We start from the raw sequence: 20,947 nt of genomic DNA, 5'->3' as shown, positions 1-20,947 counted from the left end.
TTGGGGAGAAAAAGGAAATAATAAAATCTTTAAAAAAAAAAAAAAAAAAAAAACCACAGTGGGAGGACACTAGGTACCCACTAGAATAGGGTAGTGAAACTTCCTAAATGAAATAGACTAACACCGTCAATGCAAATGAATGCCTGTGGGAGCATGAAATGGTAGCATCACTTTGGAAAATGGTTTTGGCATTCTTTAAAAGTTAAACATATATCTATCCTATATCTTAGCAATTCCACTTTGGTATCTAAGAAAAATGAAACATATTTACAAAAAGATGTAACCAAAAATGCTGTAGCAGCTTTATTCATAACAGTCTAAAACTGGCAACCATGCTAATACCAATCACCAGGAGAATGAATAAGCAAACTGGGGTTTATTCCTACACTGGAATACTACTCAACAATTAAAAGGAACAAATTACTGATAAAAGCAAAAATGTAGATGAACTCTAGAAACATTATGTTGAGTGAAAGAAGCCAGACACAAAAGAGTACACACTTTGTGATTCCATTTATATGCCCACTGCAAGGTCACGGTGATAGAAATCAGAACAGTGGTTGCTTTCTGGAGGAGGGGTTGATTGGGAAGGGACATGAGCGAGCTCTCTGGGGTGATGGAAATGTTCTATATCTTGATAGGGATGTAGTTTACTTGCTATATGCATTTGTCAAAACTGATCAAACTGAGTATGTAACATCCGTTCCTTGCACTGTGTTTAAATTATACCTCAATTTAAAAAAACGTAATCGAATATTATAGACAGGAAAGAGTGCTGAGAGACTAGACATGGTTTCTGGTCTGAACTCTGTCTCTAAGTTTATATATGGCTTGGGCAAGTTCATTCAATCAGTCAGTCATTCATTCATAATGTAAGAGTACATAAGAGTGATGAAGTCCAGTGGAGAATATAGAAAAGTAAACAGATATGGTGTGGTAAGTGCTCTCTAACTGAGCGATGAGCATAAATGGGAGTACCAACTCCCAGGCTGAGGAAGGCTTCCCAGAGGAGGTGACGTTTGACTAGGTTTTTCATGTTTTAGGATTTTGTAATATATGCAAGAGGTTTCCACCCATAATGAAGGTAACCCTTTTACTAGTGCTGGTTTTTAAGCCTCACGACATTTCCTGTAGCCATAGAATCCCAGGCTTATAGATGTGTTGACCATATGTGTCCTTACTGATTGTTAGTCTTTGATAATTTTCCTTATCACTTTTGAATTTGCTTTGGAAAGTCATCCTTTTCTTCCCTTTCTTCCCTTTTTCTCTCCCTTCCTTCCTTCTTTTAAAATCATCATACGCATTGCTGTACGTATCTTTTACTGAAACAGTTTCCTTTCTTAAGGTTTTCATCTGTTAGATATCTCCAATAATTATTTGTCAATTATTTCTTATATGCAGGATATGCAAAGATGAACTAGATACAATCTCTGTCCTCAAAGAATTTTCCACTTAATATATAAAAATAACTATAATATAGAAAGTGGTAAGGGTCGTAGAAAGGTTAAGATAAGTTATTATGGGGACTCCAACAGAAGAGAGATTGCTTCCACTTGAGTAAATCAGGGAAAGCTTCCTGGACTGGTATGAGCTAGCTTAAAAATGGGAAGGATTGATACATTTAGAGATTGGGGAAAGGAGCGTTCCAGAGAAAGCCTAGGATGTGCAGAGGCAGAACTCCAGGTAAGAGCACACTGTTTTGCCTGGAGTATAAAGGATACCAGAGAAGATGTTGATGGTAGCTTACGGAAGGATAAGAGTTAAAGAAACTTTTTAAGGGTAAGGAAGGCCTGCACTTGCTTGTTTGTTGGAAGGCAGGATCCAGTGGACATTTATAGGACATACTATTTAAAAATTCTGTTTTATATGCATAGAAAAATGACTGGAAGGGTATATGCTGATCTGTTACCAGTAGCTCTCTCTCGTGGTAGAATTACAAGATTGTTTGAGTTTTCTTCTTTTTGCTGTTCTGCATTTAAAAATTTCTTTGACTGCTACATTGAAATTTTTTTGTATGTATATTTTTATTACGTAATTTTAAAATTTTATAAAAAGTCTCTGCTTCTTAAGCACACTATGGTGGTAGCTCATTTGCTGAGAACTCACCAGCTGAGAACCTGTTGATTTTCAGTTAAGGAGTTCTTCAGCTGAAGCATCATGCTGCTTCTATTAACTAACTTATTCATTTATAATTTTAGCCATAATGAAAATTTGAAACAAACTTGGTTTCAGTATGCATTTCAATATACGCATTACAACGTTGACTAAATAGCTCACAACTTACTGTTCTTTTTTAGGTATAAGACAATTTTCTCATTTAGCTTTCTTTTACATAAATAGGTTTTGCAGAAGGCGACACTTGTTGTTCAGAGTGAAGTGGACAAATGTGTAGAAGATATAATGAAAGAAAAGAATATTAACCCTGAGAAGGATGCCAGGTACGCTGCCTTTACAGGATTCTCTTACTGTGCATGTACATCTGGTGAGGTGTGGAGATCAACCACAGTTGTGAAACATTGGAGCCGAAGGGGTTGTGGGAATCATCCAGTTCAGCCTTTCACTTGACTAGCTGAGGAATTAAGGCCCACAGAGGTGAGTGACAGAAGGAGGACTAAAACCTTTATCTCTTGGTTCCCAAGCTAATACTAGTGCCAGTTTACCATCTGCCTTCTTTAGGCTAACTTACCATTACTTTTCCAAAGTTAAATAACTTCGGCTACTATGTCCTTCTTGTCCTTCAAAGTTCAGTTTCTTTGTCCTCCAGGAAGGTCGTCCCTGGCTCCTCCAGTCTGAGCCAGTGCCCCTGCTCTGTCCTCTCCTGGAGCTCTCTGTCACTGCATTTAACCCACTGTACCATCACTGATGTACTCTTGTTCTTCCCTCATAAATTCTAAGTTCCCTAAGAGAAGAACTTGACTTACTCCGTTTTTGTGTTCCCAGCACAAGTATGTTGAGATAGTAAGTATTTAGCAATTTTTTCTTCATTCAGCATTTTCTATGCAAATACAGAGGAAGGAGCAATTTATTTTGGCTGGAATAAGGAAGGGTGCAGGAGAGAACTGTGACAATAATTCCACAGAAGAGGTGACATTTGAAGTGGACCTTGTTGAACGAGTAAGGGAGCACATTCCATGCAGAGGAACAGGGCCAGCAAGACACGAAGTACTTGAGTATCTGGGAACCACAGGGAGTCCTTTGTAGCTGGAACATTGAACAGGCGCAGAGCCATGGTTGAAGTGAGTGGACTGCAAGAGTAGATACATTGCACTGAGTCTTGCATGCATACTGAGGGATTTAGATGTTGTCCCCTGGGTTGTTTTATCAAACAAGCTACATTATCAGATACATATTTTAGGAAGATGGAGGGTAAATTTGGGGATGTGGGAGGCTGGTAGAGGGAATAAAGACAGAACAGTTAGGAAACTGAGTCAGTCTGACAAGAGATGACAAAGCCATAAATACATCAGGGCAAATGGGTATGATGAGTACTCTGAGGGACATTTCAGAGATAGAAAGAAGAAGAATTCGAGGATCTTTTGATGTTTTGTTGATGGAGGGAGGAAGGTCAGAACTTGGAGGGTTCTATTGTGGGGAACTAATGATTAGTAACGTCATTAGTAGATTTAGAGACTTAGTTAAAAAAGAGCCTGTTTCTTCAGGAAATATAAGCTATTGTATTTGGGAGAACTGGGATAACCTGTCATGGAGCTATTTGTTATCGTGTACTTGGAAAATTAGGTCTGTCAGTAATATCTATTCATAAAGATGTGGGAATATATGAGATTGCCCAGAGGAAACACAGAAAGAAAAAGAGGCCAAATCTTTGCAATTGCAAAGTTTGCCATTCCTACCATGTCTTGCCCTCTTTCTGGACCCTGTTCTGTCCTATCCTGCATGATACTTCGAATAATGTTTTGTGTTTCAGAGACTCTTGATGCTGATTGTACTAAACTGAAAGCTAGAAAATGCTTTCTAGATAGACATGTGAACCACAATCTATGGAAGACATTACTTTATTGTACTAAAAAGGTATAATTTTAAAAATAATTATTTTATCTCTTTCAGTTTTAAAATTTGCATGAAGGCATGCTTACTGCAGATATCCGGTTATAAACAGCTCTATTTGGATGTAGAAAGTGTGAGAAAAAAGCCGTATGATTCTGATAACATGCAACATGAAAAGCTGCTTCTCAAGGTAAATTTTTGTTTTCTGTATTTGGAATTAGTGAACATTGGAAAAATAAATCAGGCTTGAGCTAGTAAGGTATGTGTGCAGATTCTAGAGGTTTATACAGCTATCCAATTTCTTTGCCCCTTAGAAAATTTTGTTATGTTGTTGAAAGATTTTTGGTTAACTACTTTTTATAATTGTGTGATAAGCATCATTAAAATATATTCAAATAAATTTTAATGCTTTATTTAATTCTGAAATAAATTATAAACTTATAAAGGGAGATCTTTTCAACTGAAAAGTATGAGTCCACAAGCTTCAGATTTTCCCCCTACTTTTTATATAAATTGCTAATATAAATTAAGCATTTTTTCAGCGTACTCTCAAATTGTGAATGTGGATGTCCCTTTTCAGATTATTTTGTCAAATCTTTTGGGATTTATGGAATGTTGGTCACCAACTAATGCCACAACAGATTTAAAACTTAAGAAAGTAAGGAAATTTATTTAGAATTCTCCTATTTCTTGTTTCTGAAGTTTAAGTACATAAGGCCGGTGAGATGCTGAAATTAGAGAACGTTGGACCTGGAGGAAGCTGTCCAGGTCATCTAGTCTAGTACCTTCATTTTAGGGATGAGGATTCTAAGGCCCAGAGGAGGTGAAGTAATTTACTTTAGGTCCTAGAATGGTAAATTCTGAACTAAAACTGAGTCTCCTGCTGTCCAACACACCTGTTCTCATTGTATTTTTAAATGGTTCAAGTTAGAGAAAACAGCACATTGCACTTGGCGTTTGGAGTTTGTTACAGCTAAAAGTACTATGGAAAGAAACATTGATGGTATCTAAGTAACAGTAAGAGACAAGTTTAAAAACCACAAAACCTTGTATTTTTTTCTGGAAAAGTATAAATATGCACTTCACCTAATTTTAAAATTAAAAATAAAACTTGATTTTGTAAAATGAGGATAGTAAGAATACGTACCTCAAAGGGCTATTGGTGTGGATTGAATTTTTATATTTAAAGTGTTAAAATAGTGCCTAGTGCGCCCTGGGGCTTGTTCGCTCTTTATATCCTCCTCCTCATTATCATTATTCCCTTAACTTCAGACCTTTTCTACACAATACCTTCCGTTTTCAAGGGGAAAGACACAAGTCCTATCATTTCATCAAGGGAATTTTCATCTTGGTGATTTGTTAAGAAACTCAGTTTTGACGAGCCAGTTGCCAGCAGGGAGTCACCCAACCACCACACATGCTCAGCAGTCTCTCTGAGTGAAGAGCTAAGTACATCTGTGTTTCTTTAAGTGTAGTCCAAGGACCACCTTCTCTGAAGTTAACCAGTCTTTAATATTTAAAATCCAGGGCTCCACCTTTGCCTTACCAAATCAGAATCTCCGGGGCTGAAACCCAGAAATTTGATATTTATGCATATTAAATTTTGAGAATTAGTGGTATTACTGTGTCTCTCACCACGTCATTGGCACATCAGACCCCTTGCTGAGCTCACGGAGAGACCCTAATGTGAGCAAATTGCATTTGTTAGTAATAAAAGGGACCAGATGAAACTCAATGTCGTGATTGGATTTAGCTTCAAGGCCAGAGTCCTGACCCTGTCCTAAAGTAACGTCACAGGTCCTCACATTTTATTTTAGGTAACAGGATACTCCTTTCATTAGGAGCCCTTTACTCAATAATGCCTAAAATGGTAGTGAAATGGGGAAAAAATGCGGGTATTTCTGTTCTGCACATTTTCACAAACTTTCTTATCCACTTTTCTAAATCTGTTATGTTGGATGACTTCTGGTGTCAAATTTAAAAAATGACTGATTAATTTTTTTAAACTTTATTTTGCATTGATTAGTTTGTTGCTATTCTTAAATCCTCAGTCTTAAGGTGTGTATTTACTTAAAACCAAGTCATATTATTTTTTTATTTTAAAGCTATGAAAATTTGTAAAATAGTGATCATATAAGTTGGGATACTATCAGTATTATTTCTCCCTGATCCCTTCCCTTTCTCAGACCTAGTTTCCTTCTTCTGAGTATGAACTAATCACCCACCATTGGAATAGAGCCTGCTAAAGTATATAGTGTCTGAGTCAAGGGCCACGTCCCAACATTGTGTTCTTCCCAAGGAAGCAGTTTACCAATTATGGTATATTGTATTACTTAGTGAATAAAGGTATCTTGTTATTTTAGATTTTTGTGTGTTTGTTGCATTTTCAAAATCTTTTATTCTTTGTATTAATCTTTTAAATGGGAATAAGTATACTACATTTTTTTTTAGGATAATTGGAAAGTTCTCTAAATATAGTCTTTGTTGAACCTACGGTTTGTTTATAAAAATTGTATAATTGAAAGCATTCAACTTACTAGTGTATCAGCTATGAGAAGAAAAATGTCTTGGTAAATTAAGAACGTCACTATTATTTGTAATATGGAAGCAAATGTTTATACAGCTTTGGAATCTTCTAATGCCCACAAAAACATTGAAGGCTAGAATCTCCAAGCAGTGGGCTGACATTGGTTTCCAGGGTGATGATCCCAAAACAGACTTCAGAGGCATGGGCATACTTGGATTAATCAATCTTGTGTAAGTAAAAATAAACTTTTTTTTCTTCTCTAAGTGAAGTTGTATGTAATCTCCAATATTGTTAAATTGTAATAAGAATTGATCTAGTTGTAAAAATAAACTTTTTTTTCTTCTCTAAGTGAAGTTGTATGTAATCTCCAATATTGTTAAATTGTAATAAGAATTGATCTAGTTGTTTCATACTATCTCTGAATTTTAATAGCTACAGTGCTGAAAGTATTTACTAATGTGCTGGCAACAATGTGAAGACATTAGAAATATGCTTGGTGTGTGTATGATTTCTTTTTTTTTTTTTTTTCTGTTTTATCTCCCCAAATCCCCCCAGTACATAGTTGTATATCTTAGTTGCAGGTCCTTCTAGTTGTGGCATGTGGGACGCCACCTCAACGTGGCCTGATGAGCGGTGCCAAGTCTGTGCCCAGGTTCCAAACTGGCGAAACCCTGGGCTGCTGCAGCGGAGAGTGCAACTTAACCACTTGGCCACGGGGCCAGCCCCCAAGATTTCTTCACTTCACTTTCCTCTTCTTTTGTCTTCCTGACCGCCTTTCTGATACTTCCTAAGGAATTATGTACCCTCTTTTCTTACTCTTTTTATCCTCTTGCCTCTTCTCTCTTGGCTCTCTGATTCCATTTTGGGAAATATAACCAGATAAGATGATAGTAAAGTCTCTTCACACTTATTCTTTGATGTCTGTGACAACTGATTTAGATCTCTAACTTTTTAGAGCCTATACGAACTCTTTTTCTTCTTCAGTACTTGTGAAATCCCAAAATATGTAACTAAAATCAGAATTGATAACCAAAACTATTCTAGAAAGTAAACTGAAAGGTTAATGGGGATATGGCTATACAAATGAAGAAATTCTAGTGTTTGGGTGTGTCCTTGAATTGTGATTTATAGACTATAAAATGCCTAGAATGGGAAACTTAACCATTAAGAAAATTTGGATAATTGTTACTGTGAAAAAGTTAGTCCTGAAACTGAGCTAAATTATGTTAATATTGAGAAAAAACACTGGGTCAATATGGATAAGGCTATTTTGGGGGAAAATAGAAGACTCAGTGAGGTTGCAATATCTATAAGATTTTTCAGTTACAGAAGTATTTAATTTTTCTATAATACCCAAATTTTATGACTATGACATTTCCTCATAAGTCTGCCTCCCAGAGATAAAATACTATAGTCTTAAAAATAATAATAATTACAAAAAATGAGATTTCCAGTTTTCCATCTTGATAAACAGAAACTTCTATTTGGAATTTAAGTTGAATAAATGCAGTTTATTTCTTCTTGGAAAAGTAATAAAATATTGTAAAATTCATTATTTTTCAGAACACATGAATCTTTTGTTCTTAGCCTTTAAAGATACAGCTTGCTTCTTGGTACTTGTAAAGTACACAGATATTTGAACCTTAATTAGATATGCACTATTTTGGTGTTTTCTTTCTTTCTCTGCATAACTTTGCTTCTGGCCCTTTTGCTCCGAAGTCAAGATTTTTCAGCATTTGCCAGAAGAGAATTTAATTTAGCTTAAAATTTAAATAAGTTAATAGGCTTTGATTCAAGATTGTGGTAAGGGATACTGATAGACCTTTAATTGATTCACAGATATTTTTACTCTATTTAGAGCTAGTATCTACTAATTTGAAAATGACCAAGATTCACATATATTAAGAATTATTTAATTGCTAAGGTACTAGAAATAGTTGAAAACATAAAACTAACTCTGATTCCTCTATGGTTACGTTTATCGTCCTGTGTATGGAGCTATGAGTCTCCAGGATCAAAATAAAGATACAGTCAAGAAGCAGGCAAGCTGTTCAAATACTCTTATGTAATTTGCTTTTGAAATTTCTTGGCTTTTGTCATCTAATCTCTTGAGATATTTTGTTGCTTTGAAGGATAGCTGCTAGTTTGATAGATAGCAATGCTTTAGGTAAATGAATGCTGAGGCAGATATAGAAGAAAGGGTATGTACAGAAAATGAAATCAAGAAAGACTGAAGAAATCTGAATAGAGGAGGAACAGAAGCAGAAAAGAAGAATATACAAGTTAAGGCCGAAAACATATGTAGGAAGGGAGAGAGGGAAAGAAGAAAGGAGGTTAGTTAATGCGGATTATTGTAAGGAATAGTTTCCCTTATTGCATAGATGTTTATTTTTCTTAGATATTGTTAAGATGGGGTTGACTAAGTTCAGCAAGAAAATTAAAAGTTGCTCTCTCTGTGTTACAGATTGAATATTTTAAGAGTAGCTTGATTATTGAAATACTAAGGTAATATTGAATTGTATTAGGAGTATCATGTGAAAAAATGAAATATAAACATAAATAGTCTGCTACAGGCATTTTAGAGCCAACCTAGGGATAAAGTAGAAAAATTAGAGGATGTAAGGAAGGCATTGCACTAAAACAGGACTTTTTCCTGTTTGGGGATTTACAGATCCCTTTGAGAATGTATGCCTGCCTTAACGGGTTGAAAATTAGAGCAGATGAAGAAAAACGGAAGTCAAGAGTCTTCTGTCTGTAGAATAAAAATAGGGGAAGATTTGTTAGAAATTTCTAAGCATTATGAAAATGTCAATGATCATGCCCTCTAAAATTTAAATAAACCGTAGAAATCCATTTTTTCATTGTCCTTCTTAGCCTCACATAAACATCCAGTCAGTTGTCATGTATGTATATGTGTCAGAGTACCAGTGCATTATGAGGTGATTCAAAGATTGAACAGAAGACTTGGTCCCTATCTTTAGGAACTCAAAGAGGTTGCATTAGTACAAACTAACAGGATGTATGAGCCTACAGACAGATAGCTTTATATATTTCTCTGTTGTACGTGCTAATACTTCTATTTATGGCCAGTATTTTAGTTATACCACTGGTCAAGGAAGATTTTTTTTTAGTGCAAAAGAAAAGTTATTGACTTTCTTCTGATTGCACTGAAAATGACATTAAACAATACAGACTTAAGTTGTAATAGAAGGAATAAGCCTAGGAGAAAGGAAGAGTGTCCCAACAGGTATGCCTTGACTATTTTATGGAAAATTTAGAACAAACAAATACAAAGAACTCCAGATTTTCTTTAAAGTAGATTAAAAAATCTCTTCTTGGATCATTTATTTATTAAAATACTTTAAAGTCTTGTCAAGGCCCCTTGTCCTATGCTAGGTAGGCCTGATAGCTCAGAATTAACTTTTGATTCGGAAGCATTTCTGAGCCGCTGAAGTGATTTGGGATGGAGACTGGGATCACTGTGGCAGTGCTAGGACTATCATTTTGGCAGTGGCCTTTTGAACTGCTTCTGGATAGCTTCAATTTGAATGACGTGTGTTAATTTCATTATTTCTTTTAAACCTTTTTAGGTATTTTAGTGAAAATTATACCAGTGAAGCTCATCAGATTCTTTCCCGTTCAAATCATCCAAAATTAGGGTAAGCTGGAAGAAACTGTAAGTTTTTAAATTTAAATCGATTATATGATCTGAATTTGAAAGTATTTCAAGGTATTTTTTTAAATTAGATTATTTTAATTAATAAGCTTTATAAAGGATATTGCATGATACATTATTTTTTGCTAAATGTGATCAGAAACCAATTTTGTATGTGGTTCAGTATATTTTTATCACAAGATATAATTTATCTGTAAAATGGAGATACAAACTGTCATAAAAATTTTTTGAGAAATAGATTTGAAAATAGGAATAAGAAATAGCTTTGAAGTAGGATTGGGAAAATGATAAATAGGTTTGAAAATTGTCAAGTGAAATACAAATTGAGGTCACATCATTAGCTTTATCATTGTTATTTTATTTTTATATTTCAGTGATACCTATCTTTGAAAAACATTATAACAATATTACATCATAAAAATAAATACCCCGATAATGGAGGAGAAAATGTCAGATTACCCAGTGTATTTTAGAAATCAATGAGCGTATGTAGTACTCCTTTAAATTCTTTTTAAGGATTTTGGTTTTAGATATTCATGTGACCAGAGTTTTATTTTTATTTCTTACATTATATCCAGAAAATTAACAGCCTCCAAAGAACGAAAATTGTGATCTACTCTGGTTTTTCTTAATATGCAGAGATTATTGTAAAATCAATATTTTATTAGAAATGGATCAAAGTAACTTTTTACTCTTTCCTTGCCTAATTTTAAATGTATTTTATGAGCTGTTTGGCTAGCTGGTATAACTGGTGATGTTTCTGACTTAGGTATTCTTATGCAATAGTTGGAATCAATCTTACAGAGATGGCTTATAGCTTGCTGAAGAGTGAAGCTTTGAAGTTTCATCTCTACAACTTTGTTCCTGGTGTGCCAACGATGGAACACTTTCATCAGTTTTATTGTGAGTTTTAAAATGAGTTACAACTAGATATTTCTAAGAGAATTTTTAAGTCGTTAGGAAGGCATAATATATAATTTAATACCTCTATCAAGTACATAACTTATGCTTGTCATTTTGTTATTTAGGATCTTTGAAAAACAGGAAAATAATAGAAGATGGGTCCCCAGAGTATTTTGTACTTCTGTTTCTATATTTGCTGATTAGAAAATTCAGAGGCAGTTTTTGCTTATGTACACAAATTTAGGGTTCATGCAGTTTCTCTTTAGGCATCCAGTTTTCAGTCAACTATAAAATGAATTTTCCCTCTTGAATACTGGTTAATACATGCTGTTGAGTCAAGGACAGACCATTTGCAGATTATTTTGTTACTCTTGTAAGGAAATTTAATTTAAAGGAACTTTTCATGCCCCTTTTTTCAAGGTCAGATTTTCTTAGGTTAGGTTGGGGATACTTAAGTGTTTTTAAAGCAGTCGTTATTAGTCCTGTTCCATTAAGTTTTATTATGGTTTTATTTGAACACTGAAGACTTAACTGAATGAGTCCATCTTCTGAAGATACTGCTCAGAATATCAAAGAATTCAAAACTAGCTTAGCTTCATACTCTACTTTTTTTTATCTTTTTGTCTCTTTAGAATGTCATTTGCATGTTGGTAGGAAATGGGAAATAACTTAGATAATAAATGGTCGCGTCATAATTTCTTCAGCTCCATTGTTGAAGGTGACATCCTTTAGGTCTCTCTATTCCACGCTGTCTCTTTCTTTCGAAAGAGAGGGGTCTCACCTCCCCCTCTTTCTCATTCTTTTAAACCTCTTTCACCTTGACTTTATCTCTAATTCTGGTTTCATCTACTTCGTAAATTTCGCTTGCATTTGTCTACTTTTTCCTATCCTCACTGTAACTGCATGACATCAGGCCTTTGCTACGAAGTTACTGTTATATCTTTTTAACTGGTTTTCTATCATGGCCCTCTTCCAATTCTTTACCACATTGAAGGTATAGTTATTTACAGTAAAAATCTAGACATTTTATTTCACTACCTAAAATTCTTCAGCAAGTGCCATTTCAAGCCACACCTTGCAACTTCTGCAGACTCATCTTTTGCCACACATCAACCCCCACCCCCACAGTCTAACATTAAAGCTTACTGGTCTTCTTTTAGTTGCACAAATGTGTTATGCTCTCTCTTGACTCTGGGCCCTTCACTCAACCTGGAACACTGTTCCTGCTCCCTCCTTTGTTTCCAGGTGATGCCTACTCATCTTTCAGATCGCAGTTTAGACGTGACCTTCTCTGGGAAGGCTTATCAGAGCCTTTATTCCTTCACTTATCCGTTTTCTCTCCATTGTTCATCTTTCCTTCTCTATTGGAATATTCCTATCAGGCTGCAGACCTGCTTCTGCATCTCCCATTCATTCATTCACTTGCCACGTGTGCCAGATGCTGTTCTGGCCTCTGGGGATATAGCAGGGAATAAGGCAAAGTCTCTGCATTTATGAAGCTTTCATTTTCAAAAACCAAACAAAACTTTCCCTTATTGCAGCATCCACTTCCAGATACCGCCCCCATTTGTCTGCTCCCTTTCATCATAAAACTTTTATAACATAAGTGCTGTTTTCATATCCTCACCACCAATTTTTTTCTAACTCCAATTTCGTTTCTCTCCCCATTACTCTGCTGAAACTGGTTTTTTCAAAGACACCAACAGCATGATTTGTTACCGAATCCACTTGCCCCTTTTTTTCCTTCATGTTATTTGTTCCTTTTAGCAGCACTACACATAAATGGCCATGCCTTTCTTCTTCAAACATTATCTCGGCTTTTCTGATGCCACACTCTTCTGGCTTTCCTCCTGCCCCACTGGCTTTTCCCTGGACTTTTTTGCTGTCTCCTCATCCACTGCCTTATTAAAAGTAGGAGCACCTCAGAGCCAGCCCTGGGCCCACTTCTCTCTTTAGCCTCCGGGATCTTATCCAATCCCCTGTTTGACATACCATCTGTGAACTAATGATGCCAAAATGTGTATCTTCAGCCCAACCTCTCTTTAGCTCTAGCATTTGTGTGTCCAGATTTTTTTCTTTTACTAAATAAAGATAAAGGATCTTGTGGTGGTGGTTACACAAAGTAGGAGTCAGTGCAACGTGTTTTCAGATGGAGGGACAGGCGTTTCCGGTCCCTAGGACCACTGTTGATGATTCTACCTGAGTGGACAGAAGATCCCACAGCGGGCATGAGATGCTTTCCTTTACCAGTCGAAAGTTGTCCTTGTTTGGTTTAGCTACCCTCCTGGCCGCTCCTGACTGTTCTGGAGATTGCCTGCATCCCTTGCTCCTGCCAGATAGAAATAATGAAACTGGGTCAAAACAGCCCCAGCACATCTATCCCTTAGTGTAGACTGTGAAACTGTATATTTGTTCTATGAGCTGAGAAGAGGCCCCTGCCCTCGACCTGCCTTGGGTCAGACTCAGCCAGTCTCCTTTGTTGGGGGTTAGGCATTTTGAACAGATTTTCATCCAAATCTGTACTGTCCTCCTCCCTGTTCTCCACTCTTTTCTTTCATCTTGTTGCTGGGGAACTGTTTTCTCTCCCCACTATCTTGTTGAATTTCCTTTCCTAAATCTCTCTTGCCTTTTAGTGTACTACCTAAACTCCTAGGACTTTGCTAACTGCTTCTAATATTTGTTTTCTCTGTGAAAAATATGTTTGTTTAATGTTGCCCATTGAACATAAAACAAATATCAAAAGAAACAACCAAAACACTTCTTCACAAATCGAGAATTTTACCATATTTAAGTAAATAGAGGAGTGTTATAGTTAGGAAAGCTGCGCAAAAGGACCTCTGTCCGGTACTCTTTCAGCTAAAGACGGGTAACTTGAGCATCTTTTGTACTCTTGATCTCCAGGGCCCTTAACACTAGCATCTTGTTTGTCTCCTGTCTAGGAAGAGCATCAAAGTAATATCTGAGGCAGGAGAGTCATTATAGAACATTCTCAGTTGCCTTGTTTCTATCAGTTCAGATCCATAAGCTCTGTGGATCCTCCTAGAAGCAGTGAAGCTTATGTTTTTCGAATTTTTTGAAACATTTAAAGCAAACACATACACATACACACATATCCATCATCCATCTTTTATTTTTTTTGAGGAAGATTAGCCCTGGGCTAACATCTGCCACCAGTCCTCCTCTTTTTTGCTGAGGAAGACTGGCCCTGCCCATCTTCCTCTACTTTATATGTGGGACGCCTACCACAGCATGGCTTGTCAAGTAGTGCGTAGGTCCACACCCAGGATCCAAACTGGTGAATCCTGGGCCACTGAAGTGCAATGCGCGAACTTAACTGCTGTGCTATCAGGCTGGCCCCTGTCATCCATCTTTTATGCAGAAGTTTCCCCCCAAAATTGATTTTCATGCCCTTTACCAGTAGTAAAGTTTCTTGTCTTAACCAAGGTTCTACTTCTCTTAGAAATTATTCTCTAACCAGAAAATAATTTGAAACCTTATCTGTTGAACACATTTACCTTTTTTGTTGGAGGAGTGGGCCCAGTTTGTTTACACGAATCAGTTCCAAGGTCGTAGTTTCTATCTAGAAGAAAGAGATTATCTATGAAGAGATTAGCTTTTACATTTTTTATTTCCCCGTGATGTGTCTCGATCTCCCCTTTCCCTTTATCTTTCCTGCCATTTTGTCGTTGTTCTCTATAGGCAAGACTGGAAACAGTGAGTGGTAATTTAGCTTCTTAGCTCCATTGTCACCCTCTTGTACGTCTAAAATGTAAGCAGATAGCCACCGTCCTCCTTGGGAAGTTGCTGACCTCTGGTTTGGTGGTTCCAAAAAAAATAAGTCCTCAAGTTTGTATAACAAAAAAGTTATGGCTTAATAACAACTTTATTGAGGTATAATTTATATATCATAAAATTCACCCATTTTGAGTGTACAATTCAATGAGTTTTAGTAAATTTACTGAGTTGTACAACTATCACCATCATCCAGTTTTAGAACATTTTTATTACCCAATAAGATCCCTCAGGCTGGCTTACAGTTAATCCCTGTTCCTGTGGTTCCCTTATTTTTAACCTCTATCAGGAAACCTCAGGTGCCCCTGTGGCTTTGGTTAGAGGCAGTAGAAGCAAACAGGGAGTTCTGAGTTTACAAATTTTGTATGGTGTTTATATTGAGTCTAGTGTTTTAAACCTCCTAGAGTCGAAAGAGCAATAGATGTGATTTGTGGAAACAACTCTTTTCCATCTCTGTCTGCAAAGCCTTGGAAGTCTTATGCCATGTATGGCCCTGCCAGCTTCCTAGAATTTTGGTATCAACTGCAATTTCCTGATGTCTCATTAAATCAACTTAGCCATTATAGTCTTAGTTCTTTGAGTCAGTCTTCCTCTGACATCAGTTTACATTATGGACCAACCACCTCACTCAGAAGCAAAAAATTTCTAGTACTCTATACTCGAGCAGTTTGTTCCAGGTCTATATAGTCAATTTGAATAGGCCACAGTCCTGAGAGTAATGAAAAACAATTTAAAGGACTAATAAGAATGGTCAATAGCTGAAACCTAATAGCCAGAAATACTAAAACAAATGGTATACCATAAAATTTAGGTGGATGTGTGACTTTTCCTACTGCCCAAAACATTAATCTCCAAATGTTTTGATCGTACATCTCTATCAGTGTATCGGGGGTCAGGGAGAGCACAGCCTCAATTTATATATGTATGGATAATTTCTGTAGATGCATTATTGTCCTAATGTGTACACAAAATAAATTTTGAATGGAATAAAATAAAAAATGTTATTTAGAAATAATTATCAAATTGCCATCTCAGCTTGTCTTTTGGGAAGAAGCGGTTAGCATCCCTCAGCTCAAAGAGGCCTTCTTGTTTGATTTTCTCACATATCCTGATTGACAAGAATCTGTTTTATCATATATCAAGAGACTAATCTGAAATCATTCTTAAATTGACCCTCTTAGGAAGTGCTATTTCGATGTTGAAATGTCATGGTTTTTACTGTTAATGTTTGCTTTGTGACTAATGTTTTAAAGTGGAATTTACATTTTTTTCATATTAGGCAATTTATGATAGTCCACCCACACTTTTGTGTAAAGTCACTGGCTTCCCCTCCCCCACATTTATCTGAAATAAGTCACCTCTATCCCTTCTTGAAAAGTCTTACAGAAGGGAAAAATGAGATTCTGATGGAAACAAAGTCTAATTTATTAACATAATAGAGACCGCTTACAAACTGTGTGTTTAGGCAAGTCATTTACGCTCTCTGCACCTGTTTCCTCTTTGGTCAAGTGGGATAGCATAGGACTGCATCATAGGATTGCTATCAGAGTGGATGAGCATGCAGCAAGCCCTGTGGTAGCATTTGTTAAGTAATTTAATAAACTTGCTTGCTTGAATCCAAATAGGGTTTAGGGGTGGTTTTACAGTCACATTTTGTTTTTGTTATAAATATATCTATTTACACGTTTATTTTTATTAAATACTTTTAACATTTTGAGGGTTAATTTGGCTACTGTATTGAGGATATTGAAAAACAAAAATGTTAATTAAGGCTCTTTAGAGTTCGTGTATTCTTTTTAAAAAGAGAAGGTGCTGATAGTTCATTGAAAAAAGTAAAATAACTCATATTTAGAAATCAAGTAGAAAACAGCTTTCCTTACTTTATCCTTAACCAACATTTTCTTGTTACTTTCATTTTTGTGTCTCTGAGTATCACTTTTTTCCTGTTCTCGAGGTGTGTTTTGAAAGTACTGTACCTCTTAAGTTTGAGGGATTTTGTTGATTTTTTGAGACAAATAGGAAATGTACACTAAATATTTTATTGAAATTACTCTTTATTTTGGACATACAAAAATATTTCTTATAAAGTTCCTCAGGTTTCTAGTAGGTTCTGATCGCTGTACCCTAATATAGAATTTAAAGGATGGTTACATACTTTTTAAATGAGATGGTTTGGATATGATTTCACTATTGAGCACTATATTTCTGTTTTATTTTTCTTTAACTACAGGTTATCTTGTCTACGAATTTGATAAATTTTGGTTTGAAGAAAAGCCCGAAAGCATTATGTACTTCAACATATATAGAGAGAAGTTTCATGAAAAGATTAAAGGACTCTTACTGGATTGCAACGTATCGCTTACTTTAAAAATATGAATCGTCCTTCACTTTTTCTATTTCTACCACATTTTGCACACACTACAGAATTTATATGTTGTAATAGAAATTATCTGATCAATTATTCTCCTTATATCTAATTTCCTACAAAAATATTTCAGAAATTCTATTTAAGAAAGCTAGTGGACAATCAGTGTATGTTTACAGTCGTTTGTACACTGTCCTTCCAAAGATCCCCTCTGGGAGTCACGAGAACTGCAGTTTGGAACTTGGGACCTAGCCCAGTTAGTGTCAAAGTACAAATCAGGTATTTGTAGTAAATTGGTTGATTAAAATGTGTAAACGTCAGTTTTCATTGTTCTGTGTTGTAGCTGTCAAGTTGGTATCTTTTCGAAGTTCTTTTAAGATTTTTTTGTTCTTTAGTTTGGAAATGATTGTTTTTTATTTTTGTCTTATGGTGTTTTAAAGTTAATTAACAGGGAGAGTTGTTCTTCCTAGTTTTCTTTATTTTCATCTCAATCCCATGTCATAATGTTGCTTCGTTAGGAGCAATGAGAACGTAGGGATGTTGGAGAGGATCAAGAATCACAGCCTCCTTGGTTTCTCTGATTAGTTAGCATTATAATTAATGAGAGAGTGACAGTATTGGTGACTAGCTTTTCTGTTTTTAAATACCACACTTTAAAATGTCATGGTGTTATCTTAAAGCTTAAAGACATTTTCTCCTCTTCAGTATTTGCTTTTTATCAGTTGTGGTAAAGAAGCTTTGCAGTGCTTGGTGTGAGGGCCTCTTATGAGGCCTCTTTACCTCTGTGTGTTTATGAAAAGAGATGTATGTGCTAAGAAAATCTTGATTGTATTCAAAGGACAGTTGATATTTCAATAAAGCTGTCTTTGAACTTAAACAAGAGGAAAACTTAAAGCTTTTTAAAAATCTCGCTTAAATATCGTTGGTTTATTTGACTTACTGTTAACTCTTTACTTTGACTCCCTAGTGTTTCTAGGTAATGATGTCTGGACTTCTTGGGTATTCTTTGAGTTGACGGTCTGTGGGATTCTGCGGTAGGCTGAGGATGATCATTCTGCAGGAGCATTTTGTATAGCTTTATTCTCCTAAAATCTCAGGAGGGCAGCACGTACTGTCAAGGAGCACGCAGTGATGAGATTCTAATGGGAGTGGTTTCTTCTTTGTGTGTTTTACACATTCGTACTCATAGCAAAACTAAGAGTTTAAAGATAAGTTCATCTGATTACTAAGTTCTCCTTAAATCCTACAGAAGCCAGCCTTTTAAAGACATAATTTAATCTAAAACATGATGATATTTAGCACATCTTTTAACGTGGTATATATCAAGTGTTTAAGGACTGGCTTTTATGTGATATAGCAAGACCTGAGACTTTCAAGTATTTGTTCATGTCTGTTGACAAACCCCTATCTTCAAACTTGCCAAAGAGAAGAGTGGTAAAAAATATCCTATTGGAAAATAACAGATGCAGTGTTGTACAGCACATACATTAAGAGTGCATGCATTAAAATTATTATTTTCCCAACAAGATAAAACTATTTTTAAAATTGGGTTTATTTTATTGTAATAGTGGCATTTTAGTTTTCAGTATTATAGGAATTTAAAAATTGGTTTCTTGTGGGGGACTTCTCAACCTTGAGAGTATCTTAATTTTTTAAATGTTTTCAATACTTTATTATCCAGCTAGAGTTCTATGCGATGTAGCAAAATCCTGATAAGGATCAGGCTTAACCTTTAAAGTTCATTTTATCAAGGTGTTTACTATTACATGGAAAACAATTCTCTTAGTCTTAGTTTTCGTGCTGAAATACTTATCTTTATATTTTAATCTTTCAACAACTGAGATCTTGATCTGATTTTAAACCTTTATTAGTATCCTTAATAAAAGAATGATTGAAGTATGGAAGGGGAAACTTTTTAAGTAATTAAGTCCTCCCCTTCTAAGGAAAAAAACTTTTTAATAATATTTAAAAAAACAGAAAGTTTGCTTAATAATATGTTCTTTAAATCCACCTCTGTTTGTACAATGTTCTGTTTTTGCCTAAAATAATCACTAATAATTTCAGATAGTTCTATAGTGAATTGGTCTAAAAGCCACCAACAAATTCTAAGGTTTGATAGTCCGGAAGCCAAGCTAAGTGTCACCAGTTTGTAAATTAGAATGTAACATGAGCCTTCTAACTTTTATGTGATAGTGACATACGTGAAAAATATCGTAATTGTGTCTGCCTTCCTACTTTTCCTTGCTTTCAACATATGTATGTTTAAATTTTATGTAGTCTTAAAGTCCATATTTAGAATTTTACCTGTTTCTATAATAATTAATAAAATACCAAAGTAGTAATAGGATTGAAGTAGCAGGAAAATTATGTTTGTTTTAGCAGCAAACAAGTGAATCACTGTTGAAATGAATTTTTGTATATGCCAGATTGAAGACAGTGTGTCAGTGACAAGAATGGTATACAAATGTAATTACAATAGTTGTAGTTCAAATATGTTCTGAAAGACAATCTTTAAAGAAATTAGAGAAATCAGGAGATATCAGTGAAACTAGACGAACCTCTCTTTGTGTATAAATGTGGTGATATAGTTAAATATACCATTTACAGTTTAGAAAACATCTTTTTCTTGAAAATCCCCATTCTGATTTTTTTTTCTATTTTAAGAGCAACTTGGATTTGTATTTTTCTCTGTGAAAATATATGTACTTTTCATTTTTATTCCAGTGTTCATAATTGTTTATGTACTGTTTCTCCTCTTTGCATTCACTGAACTAGGACTTGGTCAAAGATTTGCTCAAAATAGAAGCATTATATGAATGTGAAAAGTGGAATGCTCGTTGCCAGAGCAGAAAAGATGAAATGTTATCATTGCAGAAGAGAAGAAGTTTGGCTTAGAGGGCAGTAATGTTTATTATCCTTCTTGAATTAATGATTGGGACCAGCAGCTATTTTCTCTCAGGAAAAAGAGTCCACCCAACTTCTCTGTGAACAAGTCTGGGGAGACTTAATTTCCATTTTCATATTTATGAACCTCTCCATACAAGCAATTTTTTAATGAAGATTAATGGAATTGTTAAAAATCTGAGAGAAATAATGAGTGAGCCTTTTTTTCTTTTCTGGCCTGAAGCCATTTCTTTTGACAAGAAAAATTTAAAACGTAGTGCACATAAAACCCAACTGCTACATTACTATTATTGGGTGATTCTAAGTTTCTGTTAAACAAAGTATTCAAAAAATGTCTAAGCAGTAGCTTTCCCTGGGGGAAAAAGTGCTAGTTGGAAACTTAAAGAAATAGATTTTTGTCTACTGTGGATAAATCAGTTAACTTCTATGTAAAAGCAATAGTTGAAATGTGTTGTCATTTGTTCAGAATGTTGTGAGCAAATAAAAAACATCTTTAAATTGTTAGAAGCCTTTCTGTTAATATTTCTGCTCTCTTCCCATCCTCCCCTTCCTTTATTTAACTTGTTTATGTTCATGAAACAGTGCTTTTCTTATTTAATCCTTTAAACATGTTTCTATAGAATAAATCAGAATATGCAGAAAAGTTTTTTGTTTTTGTGACTTTAACTCATTTGCTAATTACGTATTTAAGATGTTGTTAAGAACAATTGCTTATGAGACCAGAAAAGAAGCCACCGCACCCCCTACTCTTAGAAAAGATAAGAATAATTCATAC

At 35.3% G+C, this 20,947-nt stretch overlaps 1 protein-coding gene across 7 annotated transcripts in view; it reads left to right on the top strand.

Moving 5' to 3' along the window:
* The window catches only part of ELMOD2 (ELMO domain containing 2), a 32,126-nt gene extending 11,311 nt beyond the window's left edge, over positions 1 to 20,815 (top strand). For 4 of the 7 annotated variants that reach the window (XM_014737969.3, XM_014737970.3, XM_014737971.3 and 1 more), the window contains exons 4-9: positions 2,341 to 2,438; positions 4,066 to 4,195; positions 6,629 to 6,762; positions 10,123 to 10,191; positions 10,978 to 11,111; positions 17,134 to 20,679. In XM_014737969.3, the coding sequence (XP_014593455.1) occupies positions 2,341 to 2,438; positions 4,066 to 4,195; positions 6,629 to 6,762; positions 10,123 to 10,191; positions 10,978 to 11,111; positions 17,134 to 17,279 (711 nt within the window). In that variant the 3' untranslated portion in view covers positions 17,280 to 20,679. Of the gene's footprint in view, positions 1 to 2,340; positions 2,439 to 4,065; positions 4,196 to 6,628; positions 6,763 to 10,122; positions 10,192 to 10,977; positions 11,112 to 17,133 lie in introns of all 7 variants that reach the window. The other 3 variants (XM_023636516.2, XM_070258627.1, XM_070258634.1) reach the window with 1 other exon arrangement.
* Positions 20,816 to 20,947: the final 132 nt, after the last annotated feature.

The sequence above is a fragment of the Equus caballus genome, chromosome 2 (assembly GCF_041296265.1).
Source record: "Equus caballus isolate H_3958 breed thoroughbred chromosome 2, TB-T2T, whole genome shotgun sequence".
In the NCBI taxonomy this organism is placed as follows: domain Eukaryota; kingdom Metazoa; phylum Chordata; class Mammalia; order Perissodactyla; family Equidae; genus Equus; species Equus caballus.
The sequence above is the reverse complement of the archived record's forward strand: the minus strand, read 5'-3'. Positions and strand labels throughout refer to the sequence as shown.